This window comes from Tursiops truncatus, chromosome 20 (assembly GCF_011762595.2).
Source record: "Tursiops truncatus isolate mTurTru1 chromosome 20, mTurTru1.mat.Y, whole genome shotgun sequence".
In the NCBI taxonomy this organism is placed as follows: Eukaryota; Metazoa; Chordata; class Mammalia; order Artiodactyla; family Delphinidae; genus Tursiops; species Tursiops truncatus.
The window spans coordinates 17,688,977-17,712,546 of NC_047053.1; the positions used below are offsets into that span (position 1 = coordinate 17,688,977).

The 23,570-nt window shown below is 42.8% G+C and overlaps 1 protein-coding gene across 4 annotated transcripts in view; it reads left to right on the forward strand.

The window, feature by feature from the left end:
* RHOT1 (ras homolog family member T1) overlaps positions 1-8,278 on the forward strand; it is a 66,859-nt gene extending 58,581 nt beyond the window's left edge. The window contains exons 20-23 of one of the 4 annotated variants that reach the window (XR_012328502.1): positions 1,312-1,443; positions 1,878-1,944; positions 2,887-3,011; positions 5,040-8,235. Coding sequence is in view for 1 of the 4 variants with exons in the window: in XM_033846874.2 (XP_033702765.1) it covers positions 1,312-1,402 (91 nt within the window). In the remaining 3 variants the exon portion in view is untranslated. Of the gene's footprint in view, positions 1-1,311 lie in introns of all 4 variants that reach the window. The other 3 variants (XR_004523678.2, XR_012328504.1, XM_033846874.2) reach the window with 3 other exon arrangements.
* Positions 8,279-23,570: the final 15,292 nt, after the last annotated feature.

Genomic DNA, 23,570 nt, shown 5'->3' on the forward strand with positions numbered 1-23,570 from the left:
TCCTCTGGTTTCTGTCTTTCCTGTCTTGGAAATTATTTTTTATATAAAAAGATAATACTTATTAGGAAAGAAGACAAGTATGATTTGTATGTATCAGAGGAAATCTATTTTAAAGTTGTGGGGAAATCTATTCTCAGAAAAAGGCAATTGTTTTCCCCTACACATACCTAACTAATGTGGTTTTTGCTACGATTTACATGTTTATCTTCTCCTTTAACATGGATTTTTTTTCCCTCTGTTCTTCTGAGGGGTGTTTTCTCCCTAAGATCACACCCCTTGAGCAGCTAGGAACAACATGATTTATTAGCTATAAGCTTGTAAACTAATGTGTGTCATGTTTACTTCATAATTCCATGTCTCCCTCCCCCCTCCCATTTCCATTCTGAATTTGAGGAAAAGGAAAATTGAGCAAAAAATCTGGTGGCTCCTCATTTTCATTATTTTCTGAGAGTTTCTCATTTACCAAATAAATTTCAGTTACACAGCTTCCAATGACAGTTAATTCTTTCCTTCCAAGTTCTTCCCTGTTCAGACTGAAATATTATTTTCAATGAGTATGCCCAAAGGTGAAAAGTAGTATGTTTGCATATTTAGATTTTTCTCTCTTAATCTTTTCGCTTGAGGCCTAAATGTCTGATTCACAAGAAGGCACCTGCCCTATTTCTTTACCTGCTCTTGACACGTCTCCCTCCCTGGAGGAAGCCTTCCTCCACTCTCAGTCCAGGCAGGGTGGGTTTGCAGAGGAAATGCTCACTGTTTTCTGCTCTTTAATCTACAGGCTCATGCGGATCTTTTTCCTTGTTTCATATCCACGTTAGGGACTAGTTAATGTGGGGAAATATGTGAATCAATACAGTAATAGGCCTCTTCTGGCTTTTACAATTTACTCGAAGGTGCAAGCTGTAAGAGTACTAAGGAAAAATGAGGAAAATAGGACTTTGAGGGTTGAAAGGAAACCTTTCACTTTGCACCAACTGCATTATATTTTAAATGGACAATTCTGAAACTGCTACGGTATTTTAATGAATTTTCGAGGCGGTCCTGTGAAGAAACATCACTTTGAAGGTTTGTAGTCCCTTGGCATAATGTAGTAACTTAGCCTTAATTAGCACATCAATGGTCTGTTGCTTCTTGCCATTCATCTGTCTTTCTCTTTCACATTTGACCAAAAAATGGGCCATGTCCCACACTGGCAGAGCTTATGAGTGTTATAGTAGGAGTGGGCTGGTGTTAGGAGTTTGGGAAGCACATCACCATTCTGAAATGGCCTGTGAGATGAGGTAGGAGGGTTGTGGATGTCTGTTTGTGCAGATCTGTACATCACCTCTGTCAGAGGAAGGCACCAAAGAGGAGGTATACTGCTGAGCCAGTCCTGATTGAAAGGAGAACTTTTCTGACCTGAGGGAAGGCAACTGAATAATGACTAGCAGAGGGGAAACAGAGGTAAGTGCTCAAACTCTGTATAGGGCATAAACCTTTCCTAAACAGACCCTCACAATGCAACTGGTGTTAACTTTGATGCCCCTTTTGTCTCAATTGTACTAGTAAACATCAGTGTAAAAGTGTCTTTAAAATACATGTGCAAATCTTAAAAATGAATATGTGACCTAATTTTCATTAGCACATTTATTTGGCATCATCCTCAAATTTTTAATAGTCCATGTGATTTTAGGAAGCTGATTCGGGACTAGATGCTTTTTGAGAAATACCCCATGTCAAGATTCTAAATTTATTTAATGTTTGTAGTATGAGAATGCTCCATGCAGGTAGCCTGAACCAAAAACCTCGATCCCCAGATTCACAGTCCCAATAACCCATTTGTTAAAACCTCTAATCTTACAAGTACTTCTTGTCTTTTAAACTCTATTTATCAAAAGGCTCCATCAGTAAGAGTGAATGTCTGTTAACCTGTTTGGCTCTCAGCTCTTTGGAAGTCTCTGACCTGTGAGTATCACAGTTACTGTGTCTCAGATCTCTCTAGTGCATCCCCAATTCAAAAACTATGTCCCCTTGCCTCCCGTGGCATGCTTACACTTGTCATACCATTTGTCTCAGTTATTTTTGGTTCAGAAAACACAGACACCTTACTAAAAGGTGAGATTTTGAAATCATTAGGAAACTTCCTAACTTCGTAGTGCCATTCTGGTTCCTAGCTGTATTTTCCAGTGATAATGTTTTACTCTGTCGTTTTCTCTTCTCCTTTAGCATAGAGAGCTGCAGAAAGACAGTAAAATTGAGAGATTGTCATTCCTTCTGGGTTTGAAAGCTGCATGTCAGATACACACAAACAAGGAGGCCTTGCCAGTATTATCCTCATCTGTTGAAAAATTCAAGTTCTGTACGAACACTTTTCCTCTTTCAGTATTTTCCTATTCATACTTTACCCATGTCTTTTATGATCTAAATAACCCTTGGAAGTGTTTGTTATTAAAATGACATGGGTATATAGGCTGTGGTGTAACTTAGGGGTCGCAAACTTTTTCTGTAAAAGGTCAGATAGTAGATATTCGAGATTTTTGCAGCTGCTCAACTATGTCATAGCAAGAAAGTAGCCACAGCCATTATGTAAACAAATGAGCATGACTGCATCCCAATAAAACTTTATTTATAGGCACCGAAATTTGAATTTTGCATAATTTTCACTTGTCAAAAAATATTCTTACTTTGATTATTGTAACCACTTAAAAATGTAGAAACTATTCTTGGCTCATGGACTGTAGAAAAACAGGCTGTGGGCCAGATTTGACCAACTCCTTGGTGTAATTGATGAAAGTACTAGTAGTAAATGCATAGCAGGTTAAAAAAATTTACCTGATTGTTTCGGAATTTGAAAAGGTACAGTACTAGGAAGAACTTAAAACGACTGTAGTCATGTTTTATTTATAGGGAAACCAAGATTGGACCTGCAGAAAGTGTTTGATTTCTTTCACTCTTACTGATGGTCCTGTTGTTCACCAGAACATGGTGCTCTGGCTGAGCTGGCGCCCACCTCGCAGCATGGCACTCAGAAGGTAAAGGGAGCGTCAATTCCACTTCCTCTGAGCACTCATCTGGAGCTGTTCTTTTGATGCTTGATCCATGTTTGCTTTCCCTTTGTCCAGTTGTGTAATTGACATAGGTGGAAGGTGAAGGAATCCCACAAGAATGTTTCGTTTGAACTCTAGTTATCTGGGGACTGTCCCCTTGTGTGCCTGACAGTGTGATAATGCTGCTTATTTCTTTAGATTTGAAAGTCAAAATATCAGAGCTTAAATAGACCACAAAGACCATCTGTCCAACTCTGTACATTTATAGCATAAACTGAGCACAAAGCCATACAATTAGTGTGTGCCTGGGCTAGGACTAGATGTCCTGATTCCCAGTTCGGCACTCCTTCCACTGTAGGAGCCAGCCTTAACAACTTGCCTTGATTTTATACGTTTAGTAAATATGCTGTATGTTCAGTTTAAAAACGCAGGCAAGAAAAAGAGGAGAGAGAGAGAAAGAAAAAAATAAACCAATAAAGAGTTTGACATTTCTATTACTAAGAAAGGTTAAAGTTGGCAAAGCAAATTTTCTGGATGCTTTTCAGTTCCTCCGAGGCATTTTGCCTTCCCTTCTTGTAGCTGTCACCAGGCAATTGATGATGTCTATTTAGAGGAGTGCAGGCTTGGCGGTTAGGTTTATTTCAGGTACAGATAATTGAGGGAAGGTAAGGATGTGTAACTACTCTTTTAAAAGCATTCTTTGTGGGTTTTGTTTAATTGTTCTAAAATTGTTAATTTTGAAAAACTTACTGTTTTGCTTTTTATTTATAAATGGAAGAGTATCTTGGAACAGGGGCTTTAATGGAGGGGAAACCTCCTTAGGCTAAAGTTTTGTCATTAACTGTTTTTATCTCTACTTTTCCAATCTGCCTCTGGGATTTCTATAATTCCAGCCTCTTTTATCCCAGCTTGTTTTGTATATGGTCTAGAAGAGCATTGGGAACTCAGTGTGTCTTCATATACTCTCTTACTCTTTCTACTGATTCCCTGTAGGATCTTTTACTTTCTCCCCAGATTCTTAAAGTGCGGTCACGACACCTGGGAACTTGTAAGGAATACAGTTATCAGGTCCCACCCCAGACCTAGTGAATCAGAAACTTGAAGGTTGGGGCCCAGCGAAATCTGTGTTAACCACCCACGGCCCCATCCCATGATTCTGCTAAAGTTTGAGAACCACTGCACTAGATACTGAGGAGGTAGAAGTAGTTCAATCCAATGGCTTTGCCCTCAAAGAGGTTATAGTCTGTTTGGATAACTAAGTTAACAGTGGTTAAATTTTTTTAAAGACAATTTAATTATGTGTAAGTATAATTTTAATTTAAAAAGGGAATAAACTTAACATCTTCCCTTTCCTTTTATGATAAAATTCAAATCCTAAGGTAGTTTACAAAGCCCTGAAGACCTGGCCCCAGACCTTCTTTGCAGCCAAATGTACACTGTCCCACGTGACTACCCTCTAGTCAAAGAGATCATCTTTCGGCTCTAAGAATGCACCTTGCTCTCTGTGGAGTGCTTTGCCAGATGCTCCCTCCATCTAAAACCCTGTCCTCCCAGCTTCTCATCTTTTGGGTCCCAGAGGGTCAAGGCCAGGATGCCAGTGTCCAGGAGCTGAGTCTTGGTGTTTAAGATACATGTGTCCACTCATCCTCCTGTTCGCGGCATTGACACCCCTGCCCTCACCTGTGCTTTGTCCAGTTACTGTCTCTTTTACCCTCTCTAAAGATTCCGTTAAAGGGGTTTAAGCAGGGGAGTGATGTACTAGGCAGGTCTTGACAAATTGCCTGTTCCCCTGTCCCTGGGAACTGAACCTGGGGTAGCTGACCAGTCTCCGTCCTGCTGTATTGGCAGTGAACTGAGTCCCAAATCTTTGCACCGCAGCCCTCCCAGCCCCCCACTATTGTGTGCCTACCTAACCTTAAAGTACCCAGGGGGATACATGTCAGTCTGCTTGTGTCTAACTTAATTTTCTTGATTTATCCAACCCTTGCTTTTTTTTTTTTTTTAATTTCTTAGTTGCTCTGCAACATGTGGGATCTTCCCGGACCAGGGCTCGAACCCGTGTCCCCTGCACTGGCAGGCGGATCCCTAACAACTGTGCCACCAGGGAAGTCCTGCAACCCTTTCTTAAGAAGCAACTTTACTCAGTCACTGTAGCCCTTGTGGAAACACTGACTAGCAGCCCTGGAAACGAAAGGATCTTTAGGTGGTATTGGCAATTCACTAGGTTGCTGGGGGAGGAGTAGAAAAGCATGGACTTAAGAGCTAAAATTTTGAATCCCAACTTTGCCACATTCATTGTACAAATGACTTGATTTTCTGGTTCTGTTTCCTCTCTCTAAAATGAAGATCAGGATCACTATGCACATTCACTAAGATCCGTCCCTGGTGGTATTTCATCTTCCTCCTTCCCCAGGAGAATAGATCTTCATCCCCACAGCAAGCACCACTGAGGGGCAAGGCTCTGCCCCTCCTACGCTTGGGTGGCAGCCAGATTTTTTTTCTACGTGTATCTGACAAATGTCTTGATTAAGCTCTCTTGAGTATTAGGGCCAGTAAAATGTCCCTCGCCCCTGTTGTCTTGGCAGGCGGCACAAATAGCTGACTTGCCTATCTTGCTGGCTACTTTCTCTTTCTCAGTCTCTTGCTGAGTCTTCAACCTGTCTTCAACCTTTAAAGTGTTAGCATATCCCAGGGTTCTGTCCTGAGTTTCCTTATCCTCTCTGCCTATACTGTCTCTAGGTGATCTCATCAAGTGCCCTGATTTTATTTTTCTAAATTTTTATTTTGGAATAATTTGAAACATTTTAAAAGTTGTAAAAATAATAGGGTTTGTCTATTCTGGGCATTTCATATAAATGGAGTCATACAATATGTGGTCTTTTGTGACTGGCTTCTTTTTAGCATAATGTCTTCAGGGTTCATCCACATTATAGCATGTGTCAGTACTTCATTCCTTTTTTTTTGGAGAGGGGGCTGAATAATATTTCATTGTATGGCTATACAGGCAGACCACGATGATACTGTATTGTGAGTTTGGTACCAGACCACCACAACAAAGTAAATACTGCAATAAAGTGAGTCACTTGAACTTTTTGGTTTCCCAGTGCATATGAAAGCTATGTTTACGCTATACCGTAGTCCATGAAGTGTGTAATAGCATTATGTCTAAAAAACAATGTGTGCACCTTAATTTAAAAATACTTTATTACTGAAAAATGCTAACCATCATCTGAGCCTTCAGTGAGTCGTAATCTTTTTGCTGGTGGAGGGTCTTGCCTTGACGTTGATGGCTGCTGGCTGCTGGCTGATCAGGGTGTTGGCTGCTGAAGGCGGAGGGGGTGGGGCTGTGACAATTTCTTAAAACAAAACAACAATGATGTTTGCCGCATCAGTTGACTTTTCCTTTCACAAATGATTTCTCTGTAGCAGGCAATGCTGTTTAGTAGCATTTTACCCACCATAGGACTTCTTTCAAAATTGGCATCAATCTTCTCAAACCCTGCCATTGCTTTATCAACTAAGTTTATGTAATAGTCTAAATCCTTTGTTGTCATTTCAACAGTCTTCACAGCATCTTCACCAGGAGTAGGTTCCATCTCAAGAAACCACTTTCTTTGCTCATCCATGAGTAGCAGCTTCTCACCCATGAGAGTTTTTTCATGGGATTGCAGCAATTCATCACATCTTCAGGCTCCACTTCTAATTCTAGTTCTCTTGGTGTTCCTACCATATCTGCAGTTACCTCCTCCCCTGAAGTCTTGAACCTCTCAAGGTCATCCATAAGGACTGGAATAAACTTCTAAGTTTCTGTTAATGTTGATATTTTGACCCTTTCCCATTAATCGTGAATGTTCTTAGTGGCATCTAGAATCCTTTCCAGAAAGTTTTCAATTTATTTGCCCAGATCCACGAGGGGAATCACTAGCTATGGCAGCTATAGCCTTACAAGATAGATTTCTTAAATAATAAGACTTGAAAGTTAGAATTACTCCTTGATCCATGATCTGTAGAATGGCTATTGCATTAGCAGACATGAAAACAACATTAATCTCATTGTAAGTCACCAGCTGCATTAGCCGCTAACGAGAGTTAGCTTGTCCTTTGATGGTTTGAAGCCAGGCATTGACGACTCTCTAGCTATTAAAGTCCTAGATGGCATCTTCTTCCAAAATACTGTTTCGTCTACACTGAAAATCTGTTGTTTAGTGTAGCCACCTCCATTAATGATCTTAGCTAGGTCTTCTGAGTAACTTGTTGCAGCTTTTCCATCGGCACTTGCTGCTTCATCTTGCACTTTGATGTTATGGAGACGGCTGCTTTCCTTAAACCTCATGAACCAACCTCTGCTGGCTTCACGCTTTTCTTCTGCAGCTTCCTCACCTCTCTCAGCCTTCACAGAATTGAAGAGAGTTAGGGCCTTGCTCTGAATTAGGCTTCGGCTTAAGGGAATGTGGTGGCTGGTTTGATCTTCTAGCCAGACCGCTCAAACTTTCTCCATGTCAGCAATAGGCTGCTTTGCTTTCTTATCATTCATGCGTTCACTGGCATAGCATTTTTAATTTCCTACAAGAATTTTTCCTTTGCGCTCACAACTTGGCGGTTTGGCAAAAGCCTGTTTCAGCTTTTGACATGCCTTCCTCACTGAGTTTAATCATGTCTAGCTTTTGATTTAAAGTGACAGACGTGTGACTCTTCCTTTCACTTGAACACTTAGAGGCCAGCGTAGGGTTATTAATTAGCCTAATTTCAATATTGTTGTGTCTCGGGAGTAGCGAGGCCTAAAGAGAGGGAGAGATGGGAGCAGCTGGTTGGTGGAGCAGCCGGAACACACAACATTTATCGATTGTGTTTGCTTTCTTATATTGGTACAGTTCATGGTGCCCCCAAACAATTAAAATAGTAACATCGAAGATCACTGATCACAGATCACTATAACAAATACGATAATAATGAAGAAGTTTGAAATACTGCAAGAATTACCAAAATATGACACAGAGATACGTAGTGAGCAAATGCAATTGGGAAAAATGGCACGGATAGACTTGCTCAACACAGGGTTGCCACAAACCTTCAGTTTGTTAAAAAAAAAAAAATGCAGTATCCGTGAAATGTCTGTACCATATTTTGTTTATTATCAGTTTGTGGACATTTGGATTGTTTCTACTTTCTTAAAAAATAAATAAATTATTTATTTATTTATTTTTGGCTGTGTTGGGTCTTCATTGCTGCATGTGGGCTTCCTCTAGTTGCGGCCACCGGGGGCTACTCTTCCTTGCGGTGCGCGGGCTTCTCATTGAGGTGGCTTCTCTTGTTGCGGAGCACGGGCTCTAGGTGTGTGGGCTTCAGTAGTTGTGGCACATGGGCTCAGTAGTTGTGGCTTGCGAGCTTAGTTGCTCCATGGCATGTAGGATCTTCATGAACCAGGGCTCGAACCCGTGTCCCCTGCGTTAGCAGGTGGATTCTTAACCACTGTACCACCAGGGAAGCCCCTGTTTCTACTTTTTGACTATTATGAATAATGCTTCTATGAATGTTTGTGTACAAGGTGTTTCTTTTTTGTTTTGTTTTTTTTTGTGGGGGGGGGGTGCTGCATCTCACAGCTTGAGGTATCTTAGTTACCCGCCCAGGGATCAAACCTGGGCCACGGCAGTGAAAGTGCCAGGTCCTAACCACTGGACCACCAGGGAACTCCCAGTGTACAAGTTTTTATGTGAACATATGTTTTCATTTCCTTTGGGTATAACCTGGGAGTGGAACTGTGGGGTCATTTGGTAACTCAGTTTTAATATTTTGAGGAACTGCCAAACTGTTTCCCAAAGTGGCTGCACCGTTTTACATTCTCACCAGCAGCATCTAAGGGTTCTTGTTCTCCATATCCTTGCTGACACTTGTTATTATCTGTCCTTTTTACTGTAACCATTCTAGTGAGTGTGAAGTGGTACCTTCGTTGTGATTTTGACTATTGCTGATCTTGCCCCGAACAGTTACTACTGTAATATTTGCCAACTTTTCTACTTCTATCATTTCTTCTACATTTATTAATTGGAATTGTACTGTGAGAGAGAACAGTGCCTTTCCCCCATATATTTATTCAGTGATTTATGTGTATCGGTATATGGGCTTGTGAATAGTTACTTTGTTCTTTGCATCATAGTCCATTACTATCATTTATTCCGTTGCTCAGTGTTCTTTTCTCAGGTTTGGCCAGTGGCAGCGCCTTCAGCTTGGTTCATGTGCCGTTTCAACATGTGCCCATTATTTCTGAGCCCTCCTTTCTGGCCTTGTAAAAAGTTCCAGGCAACCTTTGTACTTACGTACTTCCCAGGCATCATCCTGTACTTTCCCTGTCCTGGTGCTGACACCAACCATTTCTCCAAGGAACACTGGTCCTTTTATTATTTTATTAGAAACCAAGTTTCTCGGAACTAGGTATAGCTCATTGCAACTAGCAGCCCCTTGACTTTAAATTCAGTCCTTCAGGGAATTCCCTGGCGGTCTAGTGGTTAGGACTCCGTGCTTTCATTGCTGATGGCCCGGGTTCAGTCCCTTGTCGGGGAACTAAGATCCCACAAGCCACACGGTGCTGCCAAATAAATACATACATACATACATACATGCATACATGCATACATGCATACATTCATTCATTCATTCATCCAGTGACTCCCAAATCAGTATTACCAGCCTTGACCTCATTCCAGAAATCCACGCTTCTGTTGTTTCTTGCCTGTAATTACCTCTTGGATATCTGAGGCCCCTTAAACAGAGCCCTTGGTATCCAGCACTAACCACCCCCTTCCCAGTTTTCCCACTTTAGCTGAGTACATTCTCAAAGCAAAAATCTGGGAGTTATTTTCTGCTCTCCCCACCCCTGCAATCCGTCAACAAGTCCTGTTGACCGTGCTTCCAAAAGACGTAACTGTCCTCTTATCTCCATCTCCGCCACGACCACCTAAGTTCAGGCCGCCGTGACTTCCCACCTGGACTAAATGCAAGTTCACTAACTAACTGTTGGCTTCCCACTCCCGTTCTTTTCCTTCTAAAATCCATTCTCTTATGTTGCCATGACTATGCTTAAGTTCTTTTGATGTCTAATCACACTTAAATAAAACCTAGACTCCTTGCCCTGCCTTATAAAGTCTACCTGAGCTGCTCCTTGCCTGCTTCCTGACCTTACCCTGTTCCTAGACCTATTGTGTACCTGCTTCAGAGCCTGTGCACTGACTATTTTCTGCTTGGAATGCTCTTCTCTCATATCTCAGTTTAAATGTCACCTCCCCAGAGAGGAACCTTTCTAGACCATCTAATCTAAAAAAAAAAGCTCACAGAAACATCACCCCGAATTCTTAGCCTCTCACCATCTGTGTTTCATCCCTTTTTTTCCTCATGTGTATTCCTTCATTTGTTGAGTGTCTCCCCTGTGCTTGCATATAAACTTTGTGAGAGTAGCGATTTTTCTTTCTTTAAAATTGAGATATAATTGACATATAACATTATATTAGTATCAGGTGCACGACATGATTCAATATCTGTATATATTGTGAAATGATCATTGCAATAAGTCTAGTTAACATCCATCATATACATAGTTACGAAATTTTTTTCTTGTGATGAGGACTTTTAAGATCTATTCTCAGCAACTTTCAAATATGCAATACAGTAGTATTAACTATTGTCACCATGCTGTACATTACATCCCTATGACTTATTTATTTTACAACTTGAAGTTTGTACCTTTTGACCCCCTTCCCTCATTTCACCCACCCCCAACCCCCCACCCCTCAACTCTGGGAACTACCAATCTGTTCTGTGTCTATGAGCTTGGTGGGGGGGGGGGGGTGTTTTTTAGTGAAATTATATATTTGTCTTTCTCTGGCTTATTTTGCTTAGCATAATTCCCTCAAGTTCTATGCATGTTTGTCACAAATGGCAAGATTTCATTCTTTTTTATTGCTGAATAATGTTCCATTGTTTATGTGTGTGTGTGTGTGTGTGTGTGTGTGTGTGTGTGTGTGTATGTGTGTGTGTACACACACCACATCTTCTTTATCCATCCATTGATGGACACTTGGGTTGTTTCCATATCTTGGCTATTGCAAGTAACAATGTAATGAACATGGGGGTACATATTCTTTTCAAGTTAGTGTTTTTGTTTTCTTCAGATAGATACCCAGAAGTTGAATTGATGGATTGTAGGTAGTTCTATTTTTAATTTTTTGAGGAACCTTCATACTGTTTTCCATAGTGGCTGCACCAGTTTATATTTCCACCAAGAGTGCACAAGGATTCCCTTTTCTCCATATCCTTGCCAACATTTATGTCTTGTGTTTTTGATATTCTAACAGGTGTGAAGTGATATCTCACTGTGGTTTGATTTTCATTTCCCTAATTAGTGATTTTGAGCATCTTTCCGGGTACCTGTTGACCACCTGTATATCTTCTTTGGAAAAATGTCTATCCAAATCTTCTGCCCATTTTTAATCAGTTTTAAATTGTTGTTTTGCTGTTGAATTTTACGAGTTCTTTATGTATTTTGGTTATTAATTCCTTATCAAATATGTGACTTGCAAATATTTTCTCCCATTCAGTAGGTTGCCTTTTCATTTTGTTGATGATTTCCTTTGCTGTGCAGAAGCTTTTTAGTTTGATGTAGTTCCACTTGTTCGTTTTGCTTTTGGAACCAGATCCAAAAAATCATCACCAAGACTGATGTCAGGGTGTCTTAATCACCACTGTATACTCAGAGCCTAGAACAATCAATACTTGGCACATAGTTGGTGCTCAATAAATTTTTTTTTTGGCCATGCTGTGCAGCATGCAGGATCTTAGTTCCCCGACCACACCAGGGATCGAACTCGTGCCCCCTGCGGTGGAAATGCAGAGTCTTAACCACTGGACTGCCAGGGAAGTCCCTCAGTAAGTATTTTTTGAATGAATGAATGAATGAGCAGGCAAATAAACGAACTTAAGGTTACTTGCCTTAAAACTCTATAGAAGTCAGTGCAGCTTATTGGACTGAGTGAGGAAGTAAAACTAAAGGGAAACCCAAATATTTTCTGCTGAGATAGCTCTGGCAGCTGAGACGCTGTGGGGAGGGGCCTCAGCAAAATCAACTACAGAATGACAGGGACTCAGATAACTCAGGTATAGTGGTCATGGGCCTCAGAGTTGGGGTCTAAGCTTTTCTTCGAGTCATCTGGTCAACTATCCTCCTTAGCCTGAGCTCAACAATGTCTCTCCTGCTGCACTTAGTGTTGTTTTTTTGTTTTGTTTTATTTGTTTGTTTGGCTGCATTGGGTCTTAGTTGAGGCACGCAGGATCTTCGTTTGAGGTATGAAGGATCTTTCATTGCAGCACATGGGCTCTTCATTGTGGTGTGCGGGCTTCTCTCTAGTTGTGGCCTGCAGGTTTTCTCTTCTCTAGCTGTGGCGTGCAGGCTCCAGGGCGCATGGACTCTGTAGTTGTGGAGCGCAGGTTCCAGGGCGTGTGGGCTCTGTAGTTGTGGCATGCAAGTGTTAGTTAAGACGCGCAAGCTCAGTAGTTGTGGCGCGCGGGCTTAGTTGCCCCGTGGCATGTGGGATCTTAGTTCCCTGAACAGGGATTGAACCTGTGTCTTCTGCATTGGAAGGTGGATTCTTTACCACTGGACCACCAGGGAAGTCCCTGCACTTAGTTTTATCACAAGGGATTCTATACTGCTTGGTCATTCATTCATTCAGAAGCATGAGTGAATAAAGTGCTGGGCTGGGTGTTGTGAGAACTAAAGATAAGATAGCTATAGTGAGATCGATTTTTATCTTCCAAGAGGTAATATGTAAATAAGTGTCTACTACAAGTAGAAAAATAATAAGAACTGTAAGAGATAAAATCAAGTGCAGTGGGGATTCAAGCAAAGTGGGAATTTTCTGAAGTTGAAGTGCTCCCAAAAAGCTTTATGGAGGAGGTTGTGTTCCATTTGGACCTTGAACAATTCATATATAAAAAGTATTTAGTTAGTTTCACTCAGGCTGAAGGAGTTCAAGTTCCTGTGTACCTCCTGCTTCTGGGGCTGGAGATCAGCAATCACCTCTTTGAAGGAATTTCCTTCAGTGTGGTATGTAAAAAACATTTTGGACACACATTTCTATTAAAAAATGTCAAGGTAGCTGCTGAGTTTGAAAAATATACTGTATAATAATGCACTTGAGGGACTTCCCTGGGGGGTCCAGTGGGTAAGACTCTATGCTCCCAATGCAGGGGGCCCGGGTTCGATCCCTAGTCGGGGAACTAGATCCTGCATGCATGCCGCAACTAAGAGTCTGCGTGCTGCAACTAAGAAGTCTGCATGCTGCAACTAAGAGCCTGCATGCCACAGCTAAAGCTCCCACATGCCGCAACGAAAATCCCACATGCTGAAACTAAGACCCAGAGCAGCCAAAATAAAAACTATATAAATAAATAAATATATTTTTAAAATAATGCACTTGGGCTTCCTTGGTGGCACAGTGGTTGAGAGTCCGCCTGCCGATGCAGGGGACACGGGTTCGTGCCCCGGTCCGGGAAGATCCCACATGCCGCGGAGCGGCTGGGCCCGTGAGCCATGGCCGCTGAGCCTGCGCGTCCGGAGCCTGTGCTCCGCAACGGGAGAGGCCACAATAGTGAGAGGCTCGCATACCGCAAAAATAATAATAATAATAATGCACTTGAAACAAAATAGGTGTTCATCTCAAGCAACAGGAAAGCTTTGGTCACCTGTTAGGTGTCAGTGGCAGCTGAAACATGTACCAGGTTATAAGCCAGGTGCAGATGTAGCATCTTAGGTTGCAGTCAGGATTCTGCCACATTTTAGGATTCATGTTTTGGAAGTGAGAGTTACTGTTTATCAGAAATGACCTTCAAAGCCCAAATGAAGAAGCTCTGCCTGCCCAAAAGTCAGTGGGAAAGAATTGAGAGGCATGTCACCTGCCAGGGAGAGCCCTCCTCATGTGGCCAGGACTATGGAGCTCCCAAAGCCAAGGATTCTGGGAGTCGGGCAAGGAAGCCTGCTTTAGGGTGTCTCCTGGCTGGCTTCTTTGTGCCAGTGGAGCCACCTGTCTTTAGAGCTCCCTGCTGCACTCTCTCTGCTCGGCTTATATTTATGCTAAACCAAAATTTTCAGCTGATTTTCACTTTGTGAAACAAATTCTGCAACAGAAAACATGTGGTTCTGGAAGGTGTGAGAAACAGGGACAGCTGTATGTGTTGCTTCACTGGGTGCTCGTTTAGAGAAGGAAGACAGTGTCCTCTGGTTGTTCACCCAGCCCAATATGATTTCTGGTCTTTATGCTGCATTCTGGTAAGGATTAACTTCTACCTGCTACCTCCAAGCAACAGTTCAAGTGCTGCTTATGTTGTATTTTAACTAAAGATCTCAAGAACAAAATGGAGGGAATTCCCTGGTGGTCCAGTGGTTAGGACTCTGCACTTTCACTGCTGAGGGCCCAGGTTCAATCCCTGGGTGGGGAAACTAAGATCCCTCAAGCCGTGAGGTGAGGTGCGGCGTGGCCAAAGACAAACAAACAAACAACAACAACAAAAATGGAAAATATAGATTCCGACTCTAAGCAAACCTAGGCCTGGGGGAGTTGACAGATAAGCATTTAGGTGAGCAGACAGTTCATTGTCATCCCACCTCACCTTAGGTCAGTTCACGTGTGCAGGGGTGCGTGGTGGGGTGGTATCCGTTTCTTTCCTCTTTGTGTGATATTTAAAAGGTGCTTACATTAAGGGGGCACCCAATCTGCATGTATCTTTACCCACTCATCGATATGAGTTCTTAAATTCCCCACTAGCAGGTTGGATTCCCATTCATCTTGTCTGTAGGATGGCTCTGTTAGGGTGCCTCTTCTCAAAAAAATAGAAACAACAAAAAAGGCAACGAATCCTGAGAAGCGGGTATGGGGTTATAGCAGACAAGGGTAAAATGCCTGTCACGAAAGATAACCTGTTTTGCTCATCAATAACTCATCTGTCCTTTGACTTCTCAAGGTCCTGGAGAAACAGGAGCTCAGCTGGCTGTGAGCTAGTTGGGACCCCTACATGTGCTTCAAGAGTGGGTAGTTTGGGATGGACGGCAAGGGTAGCAGTCCCTTCTTGATTAAGAAATAACTCCTGAGCCCTTGTACAGGGCAGTACAGCATAGGAAATTCTGGATTGCAAGATGAGAATGTCTGTGCACCAGCAGGCTTCTGCCTTCAGGGTCCAGTCTGAGGACCTGGGGATGGAGGGATCCTCAAAGCGCTTTGACCTCTTGCCAGGACAGAAACGGAAAGGTGGCCAGAAGTGTCAGGAATTGGTGGGTCTCGTTTTCCTCCCCCACTCCCTGCCTCCCACATAAAGCCCCAGAAGGAAAGAGCAGCTTAGCCCCCCTACCAGCAATACTGAACAGTCACCCTCACCCACCTCCAGATCACCCACCTGTAGCCTGTATGGGAACCCTGACCCTTGAGGAAAAAATGCTGACCTATGAACTCCCCCCATTCTCCTCGAATGCACCCAGAGCAGAGTTTTGACTGAACTCATCAGTCCTTTCTTTGGAACCTGTTCTTCCAGCTTCATCTTCCTTCCCTTGTTTCCTTTATTTCTAGAATTCTGAGAGCTGTACTGTTCATTGTTTCTACCCATCATTGTTAAGGGAGAGATATGGAAACATTCCCATGGTAACAGTTTCATCTCAAAATATCTGAATGCTATTAGCTGCTTTCCCACTCCAGGGAAAAGACTAGATTCTTTTTTTTCCTTCTTCATCTTCAGAGAACAGTTGACAGTTCCTCTCTACACTGCAGGGAGGCCTGCCCAGGTCAGGGGTAGAGACCGGAAAGCCCAGAAAGTCAGACTTGTTTCTTAGCTAACTTCACTTTCTGAACAAAGTAGAACCATTTCAAAAACTTAAAATTATATGGCTCTCACACTGACCGAGAGAGCTGCTGGTGGAAGCACCGATGAAAATACCGACTTCCTTGGGGGAAATCATCACCTGAGAACACATGAGAGGGGCCAGCACAGACATGGTTCAAAGCCCCACACGCCGCACTGTTATACCGCAGAGCAGTGTGGTTTGAGCAAATTCAGATGTATGTGCTGATTGTCGTTGGAGACGCAGCGAGAGGCAGTGGGACGAGAGAGGGTTACGCTTTATATTCACGGCAGGCTTTATGGTTGACAAGGGATTTTCAGATTGAAATAGGATGATGCAAGAGACAGGACACATTTGTTTTAAACACGTATATTTGTTGTCTCCCTGTTTTGATGGGTCAGAAACTTAGGAGCAGTTTAGTTGGGTGGTTCTGGTTCAGAGTCTGTAATTAGTCGCCATCGTCTGAAGGCTTGACTAGGGCTTGAGGATCCCTTTCCAAGACGGCTCGCTGTTGGCAGGGGGCTGTTGGCAGGAGGCCTCAGTTCCTCACCACATGGGCCTCTTCCTGTAAGGTTACTTGAGTGACTTGGCAGCTCGCTTCACCACAGCGCAAGTGAGTGAAGAGCTAGAGAACAAGGAGAAGCTGCATTTTCTTTCATGACCTAGTCTCAGAGGACACACATTGCTTCTGCCATATTCTATCTATCAGAAGTGAGTCACTAATCCAGCCCACACTTAAGGTAGGACTATCAAAGACTTGTGAACATAATTTAAAACCATCACATCATAGTAGTTATGCAAAAGAAGGAGGCAGTGCTATATGTACTGATATGAGGCAATCTCCAAGATATATTCAGTGAAAACAGCAAGATGCAGAACAGTAAGTTTGGATATCATTTGTAGTTTAAAAAAGCAATGAGGGATACATATGCAAATATACACACATATGGTCTCATATACATAGATTATCTCTTAGAGGATATGCAATAAACTAGCCTCGAGGTAGGAGAGAGACTTGCTTCTGTACCTTTTGAATTTTATTTGTGCAACTATTACTCTTCAATAAAATAAAATTTAAAAATAGATTAAAATAACAGAAATAAATAACATCATTGCAAGAATTCAGAGTAAAAGAATGACCAGTTTGGGTGGAATGAATTTTAAACAGCTACTGGGGTAGATGATTTCTGGGGATTGGTTTGCTTGCTTGCTTGCTAATTTTCTTTGAAGCTAGTTTGCTTTCTTTGAAGGCATGTGTTGAGACAGAAGGCTATAAGCAAGAAGTTCAAGGAAAATAGACTGAGCTCTCTGAAGGAAGGCACTTGGAAGAGAACTTCCTCAAGCTCCCACACCATATATACCTGTACCTGCATTTGTATGTATCTGTTGTCCTTTCTCTTCTGTTACTACAGATAAACTGTCCACAAGGCAGCCCCATTACTTCAGCGTTAGATTCCATCCCCTCTCATCTGCACCTTCCAGCAATTCTCTCTCTCTCCACCCCCTGCATCATCAACTTTTTTTTTCCTTTCTGCTGGATGTTTTTTTTTTGGCTGCACTCCGCGGCTCTCGGGATCTTAGTTTCCTGACCAGGAACTGAACCTGGGTCCTTGGCAGTAAGAGCATGGAGTCCTAACCACTGGACTGCCAGGGAATTCCCTCTCCTGGATGTTCTTATACAAACATATTGTTATTTCTGCCTTCTGAAAAAATTATCTTGTCCCCATTCTTCTGTTCCCCTTTACAGTAGCATTGCTTGAAACCTTCTCCAATGTCTTCTCCTATTCTGTCACTTAAAAACTTGAGATATAATTCACCCACCATAATATTCACCTGTTTAAAGTGTAGGATTCAGTGGTGTTTAATATATTCACAAAGTTGTATAACTATCACCGCTATCTAATTCAAGAACATTTCATCACCGCCCCCCATATCCATTAGCATATACATTAGCAGTCTAATGTATATTAGACCGTCCCCCATATACATTAGCAGTCACTTCCCCTCCAGGCCCTGGCAAACATTAATCTACTTTCTGTCTATGAATCTGCCTATTCTGGATCTTTCACATAGATGGGATCATGCAGTATGTGGCCTTTTGTGTCTGGCTTCTTTCACTTAGCATGTTTTCAAGATTCATCCATGTTATTGCATGTATATCACTCCTTTTTTTTCAAGATTCATCCATGTTATTGCATGTATATCACTTCTTTTTATGGCCAAAAAATATTCCATTGCATGGATATACTTCATTTCGTTTATCCGTTCATTAATTGATGGATTTTGGAGTTGTTTCCACCTTTTGGTTATTATGAATAATGTTGCTATGAACATTTGTATGCAAGTTTTTGGATGGACATATGTTTTCAGTTTTCTTGTGTATATACCTAAGCGTGGAATTGCTAGATCATATGGTAACTTTTTTTTTTTATCATGGTGTTCCGAATTCACAGAACAATTTTTTAAAATTTATTTTTAATTTTATTTATTTTTGGCTACATTGGGTCTTCTTTGCTGTGTGCGGGCTTTCTCTAGTTGCAGTGAGCAGTGGCTACTCTTCGTTGCAGCACACAGGCTTCTCATCGTGGTGGCTTCTCGTTGTGGAGCACAGACTCTAGGCGCATGGGCTTCAGTAGTTGTGGCATGCAGGCTCAGTAGTTGTGGCACAAGGGCTTAGTTGCTCCGCGGCATGTGGGATCTTCCCGGACCAGGGATCGAACCCATGTCCCCTGCACCGGCAGGAGGACTTTTGACCACCGCGCCACGAGGGAAGTCCACGGTAACTCATTTTTAACATGTTGAGTAACTGCCAGACCGTTTTCCAAAGTGGCTGCAATATTTTTACATTCCCATCATCCTTTCCTGACGTTACACTTGTTATTGTCCATCTTTCTATTATAGCCGTCCTGGTAAGTGTAAAGTGATATGTCATTGTGGTTTTGATTTGCATTCTCTAACTACTAGTGATATTGAGCATCTTTTCATGTGCTTATTGGTCATTAGTATGTCCTCTTTAGAGAAATGTTTCTGAGTTCTTTGCCTATTTAAAAATTGAGTTATTTATCTTTTTATTTTCAGGTTGTAAAAGTTTGTTATTTTCTCTCATTCTGTGAGTTGTCTTTTCATTTTCTGATAGTGACCTTTGAAACACATAAGTTTTCATTTTAAAGAAGTCCAATTTATTTATTTATTGTGTTTTTTGTGCCTTCAGTAACATATTGAAGAAACTGTTGCCTAACCCAAGGTGACCGAAATTTATACCCATGTTTTCTTCTAAGAGTTTTAGCTGTTACATTTAGACCTTTGGTCCATTTTGAGCTAATTTTGTATATTATGTGAGCTAGTGAGCCAACTACTGTCTCTTGCATGTGGATATTCAGTTGTCCCAGAACCATTTGTTGAAAAAACTATTCTTCTCCTATTGAATAGTCTTCTCTAGGTCCATCCATATTGCTGCAAATGGCAATATGTCATTCTTTTTATGGCTGAGTAATATTCCATTGTATGTGTGTGTATGTATGTGTGTGTATATACACACACACACACACACACACACACACACACACACACACACACACACACCCCACATCTTCTTAAGCCAGTCATCTGTTGATGGGCACTTAGGTTACTTCCATGTCTTGGTTCTTGTAAATAGTGCTGCTGTGAACATTGAGGTGCATGTATCTTTTTGAATGAGAGTTTTCATCTTTTCTGGATATGTGCCCAGGGGTGGGATTGCTAGATCATATAGTAGCTCTCCTAGCCTGAATTCTTGCTTTGTTTTTCTCTATAGCTCTTACCACCATTTTATATAGTGTACTTTTTTTTTTTTTTTGCGGTACGCGGGCCTCTCACTGATGTGGCCTTTCCCGTTGCGGAGCACAGGCTCCGGACGTGCAGGCTCAGTGGCCATGGCTCACGGGCCCAGCTGTTCCATGGCACGTGGGATCCTCCCAGACCGGGGCACTAACCTGTGTCCCCTACATCGGCAGGCGGACTCCCAACCACTGTGCCACCAGGGAAGCCCCCATACTGTACTTTTTTTATAATTAATTTTGTTAGTTGTTAGTCTCCCCAACACTGTAAGCTCTGTGAGGGCAGAATTTTTGTCTGTTTTATTCACTGCTTTACTCTCAGCTCCAGCACAGTGCCTGGCACATAGCAAACACTCAGATACTTGTTTAGTGAATGCATAAAGAGAGCCTGCTGGGGGTGGATGGGAGAGTGTAATAAAAAGGAGGGAAAATTAACACATTTTATAGAGCTGTTTCCAAAGTCCTTTTCACATATCATTTGATTCTCAAAACCAAGAGGTATGGTATCATCATCCCCATTAAAAATATAACAGAAAAAATATATATATAACAGAACTGTGGCTAAAGGAATTTGGGTAACCAGTCACAGACCCAGTTAAGTAGCAGGACTGGGACTTGAACAAATGCCCTCTGTCAGATGCCTTGATTGAGATTAGTACCCAGTTAGCAAAGGCCTTATGGGACAGACCTTAAGCTCCTTTCAGCTTTGATTTTGCGTATGACCATTTCCCAAAAGAAGGAACAGAGCTTCTGACATGCACTTCGTACAAGCAACACCACATTTCTGAGTTACAGCATCCTAAGAAAACTCCAGCATGACAGAGTGAGCACACCACCTGCAGATGCCCAGGAGAGCCTGCGACTTATTTTTAGCCAGAATAGGAAAAAAGCCGAGTATCTTCTAGGAGAGTTGGCAACTGGCGGGCTGCTGATACAGCTGTGTTTATGTAAGCCAGCGGCAGAGGAGAGTGTGAGGGTTAGAAAGGAGGCAGGAGGTGCTGAATCCATCTCTACACTTGCTGATGCTCTGATGCCCAGTGCCTTTTTTGGGGGAAGTTAGGGGTCAAGAGTTATCACTGAGGAGAGAGGGTTGTGCAGATAATTTGGAGATTGCAGAGAGCATGGGAGCAACAGTCCCCCTGGCCCACATGTCAGAGCATTGTCGAAGTGGTCCCTTAGAAGATGTGTCCACTGGTTCTTGGCCTCTTCCCACCCTATTATCCAGGAGTATATAAAAGAACAGGAGCTCATTCAAATGGTACAGCTGTAAAGCACGGCAGCTCATCTGATTCTGAGCGTGTTTCTGATGTTCCAGGGGAAAGCAATCCCTAACACCCCATCCTACAGAAGTTGTCCAACAGTGGGCTCCTGTTTCCTCATAGAGGGAGAGAATAAAGCTTTAAAGGAGTCTTCTACGGGCTCTCCTGAGGGTAATCACGGTGGAAACGTTTTCTAGTAGGGATTTTTCTTACAATTAATTATGAAAATGTTCAAATAAAAACAGAAACAAAGCAAACAGCGTAATGAACCCTCATGTACCCATCAGCCACCTTCAACGATTATCAGTGTGGCCAGTCTTATTTCTAAAGCTTTTGTGTTTTTTTTCCCATTTTGTTTAAATCAGGATCCAAGAAAAGATTCATCTCTTTCCCTCTTTCTTTGCAATTTATTGCTGAAGAAAGGAGGTCATTTGTCCTGTAGAGTTTTCCACAGTCTGAATTTTTCTGACTGCATCTCCGTGGTGGTTTTCAACATATTCCTCTGTAAATTTATTTGTTAACTACCAATTTGTTTCCTGTAAATTGGCGGTTAAATCTAGAGACTGGGTCAGACTCAGGTTCAGTTCTATGGCAAGAATATTTCACAGGTGGTGCTGTGTACTTCCCTCAGAGGCAGCGAATGACTGGTTTCTTTTTGTGATGTTGGCAGCCTAGAATCATTGCCTAGACCCCATTCACTGACTAATGCCTAGTCATTTTAAGGAACAAGTGTGGCTGCAATGTCTGTCTCTGAGTAATACAATCAGAAAGGCATTTCCTGGAAAATGTGTTGTCCGTTTCTTTGGTTTCTCCCAGTCATGAAGACAGCCCTGGAAGTCCTGGAGGCTGCACCCTGGGGCCGATCTGGAGCCCTTCAGGGAACCACCCGCCCTGGGCTTTGTATGTCTCGGTTGGGTCTCGGGGTGCTCTGGCTATTTTTCCCCACTAGAGGACACTCTGGCTCCAGGACTTCATGTGGTTCCCCACCAGTCTTGCAACTCCCATGCCTCTCAGAAGGCCAAGGCTTTGGTGTGCATTTATTAGGCACCAACTGTGTGCCTCCTGTGTCAAGGTGAGAAGAGGTCAAACACAGTCTTGTGGCATTGTTTCCCGAGCTAGTTTCTTTGTATTCTCTTTTAAAAATAAACGACCGGTACGCTTTAGACCTCCACAAGGTGGCTGCCTCCTGCTGTAAACTGCAAATTTGGTGCCGTGGTGTTGGTTTGGGGAAAAAAACAAAAACAAAAACTGCAATATATGGGCTTTTTGGAATGTGAATGTATCCAAGAAAGATGCCAAAGGATATTCATCTCTGAAATAATGTATTCATTTATCCAGCACCGCGTATTGAGTATCCAGGGGGAAAAGGGAGGGGCGCTGGTGCTGACTGAGAGGTACTGTGTGTCAGCACTGTCTCATCCTTTTTACCCACACTATGGCAAGCTGTGTCTTATTAGCCTCGTTCACATCCACGGAAACTGAGGCTCATTGAGCCTAAGTGAACTAACCCGCTGGAGGCAGAGATCTGTATGAATAGAGATACGTGGTTTCCACTAAGCCCCCTAGTTACCACGCCGACAGGCATTGTTCTAAGAGGTAGAGAAAGGGAGCTGATTCCAAAGGCATCCTGTCATTGTGGAGGTCATGATCTAGCACGGAAGTTACAGCGAATGGACAGTTACAGGTTCCCCAATAAGTGGTCATCCTCACGACATACAGACGCCGCTGCTTTGCTGCTGTCCTGATGCAGGGGGAGGCCACTGACCACAAGTAAAAGGACAATACCGGGCTCTGTGGTAGGGATGCCTTTGTGTTGACTGCCTACTCACCCTCCCCCATCTGCCGAGCATCCAAGGCTTTCAGGAGCATCTGTGGGATTCAGGCTATGACCACTCTACCTGGAATATGTAGCAAAGCCAAGACATAGCACATACCGCTCACAATCTAGTTTCACGGAGGAAGACAAAGGCAGACACATGTGTTAGCAGGGGAAGACAGTTAGTCCCCATTACCTCACAGTTCAGCCCTGGCGGCACAACCAAACTCACATCACAGGTGCCCAAGCTGTATAATTGACTAAATGCCGACAGTTACATTAAGGAGAGAGAATGACAGCTGGCAGTTAGGAGAATGGACTGAGTGGGTTAAGCTGGGAAAGAAGATACAGGTGGCAGGCATCTAAAGAAACAGAGCTAGGAGTACTTGGAGAGGCCCAGTCCCCATCACCACCTCAACCTCAGGCAATCAGAGCTCCTCCAGACGAGCCCTAGGGTAATGAATGAGCCATCAGCCGGTGTCTGCTCTCCAATGGAAGGACCCCACCCCCTGCAGACCGTCACTCTGCAGATACAATTGTGCTCCAGGAACCATCTGGCAAATGTGCCCGTTCCTTCAGCGGTTCTGGTATTTCCCTGATTTGCAGCCCTTTTCTCTTGGCTATAAATTGTTGCAGCAAGCCAAGCCAGCAGAATGCTCACTGGTGCCTCACAGGCTTTCCCCGAGCCTGGTCAACCCCATGGCTCACAGCCTGTGAGGCTGTTCACAGCTAATGGATGTCTCGGATGCGTGCGTTTCTCCTCTCTGCTGTTCTTGTGTC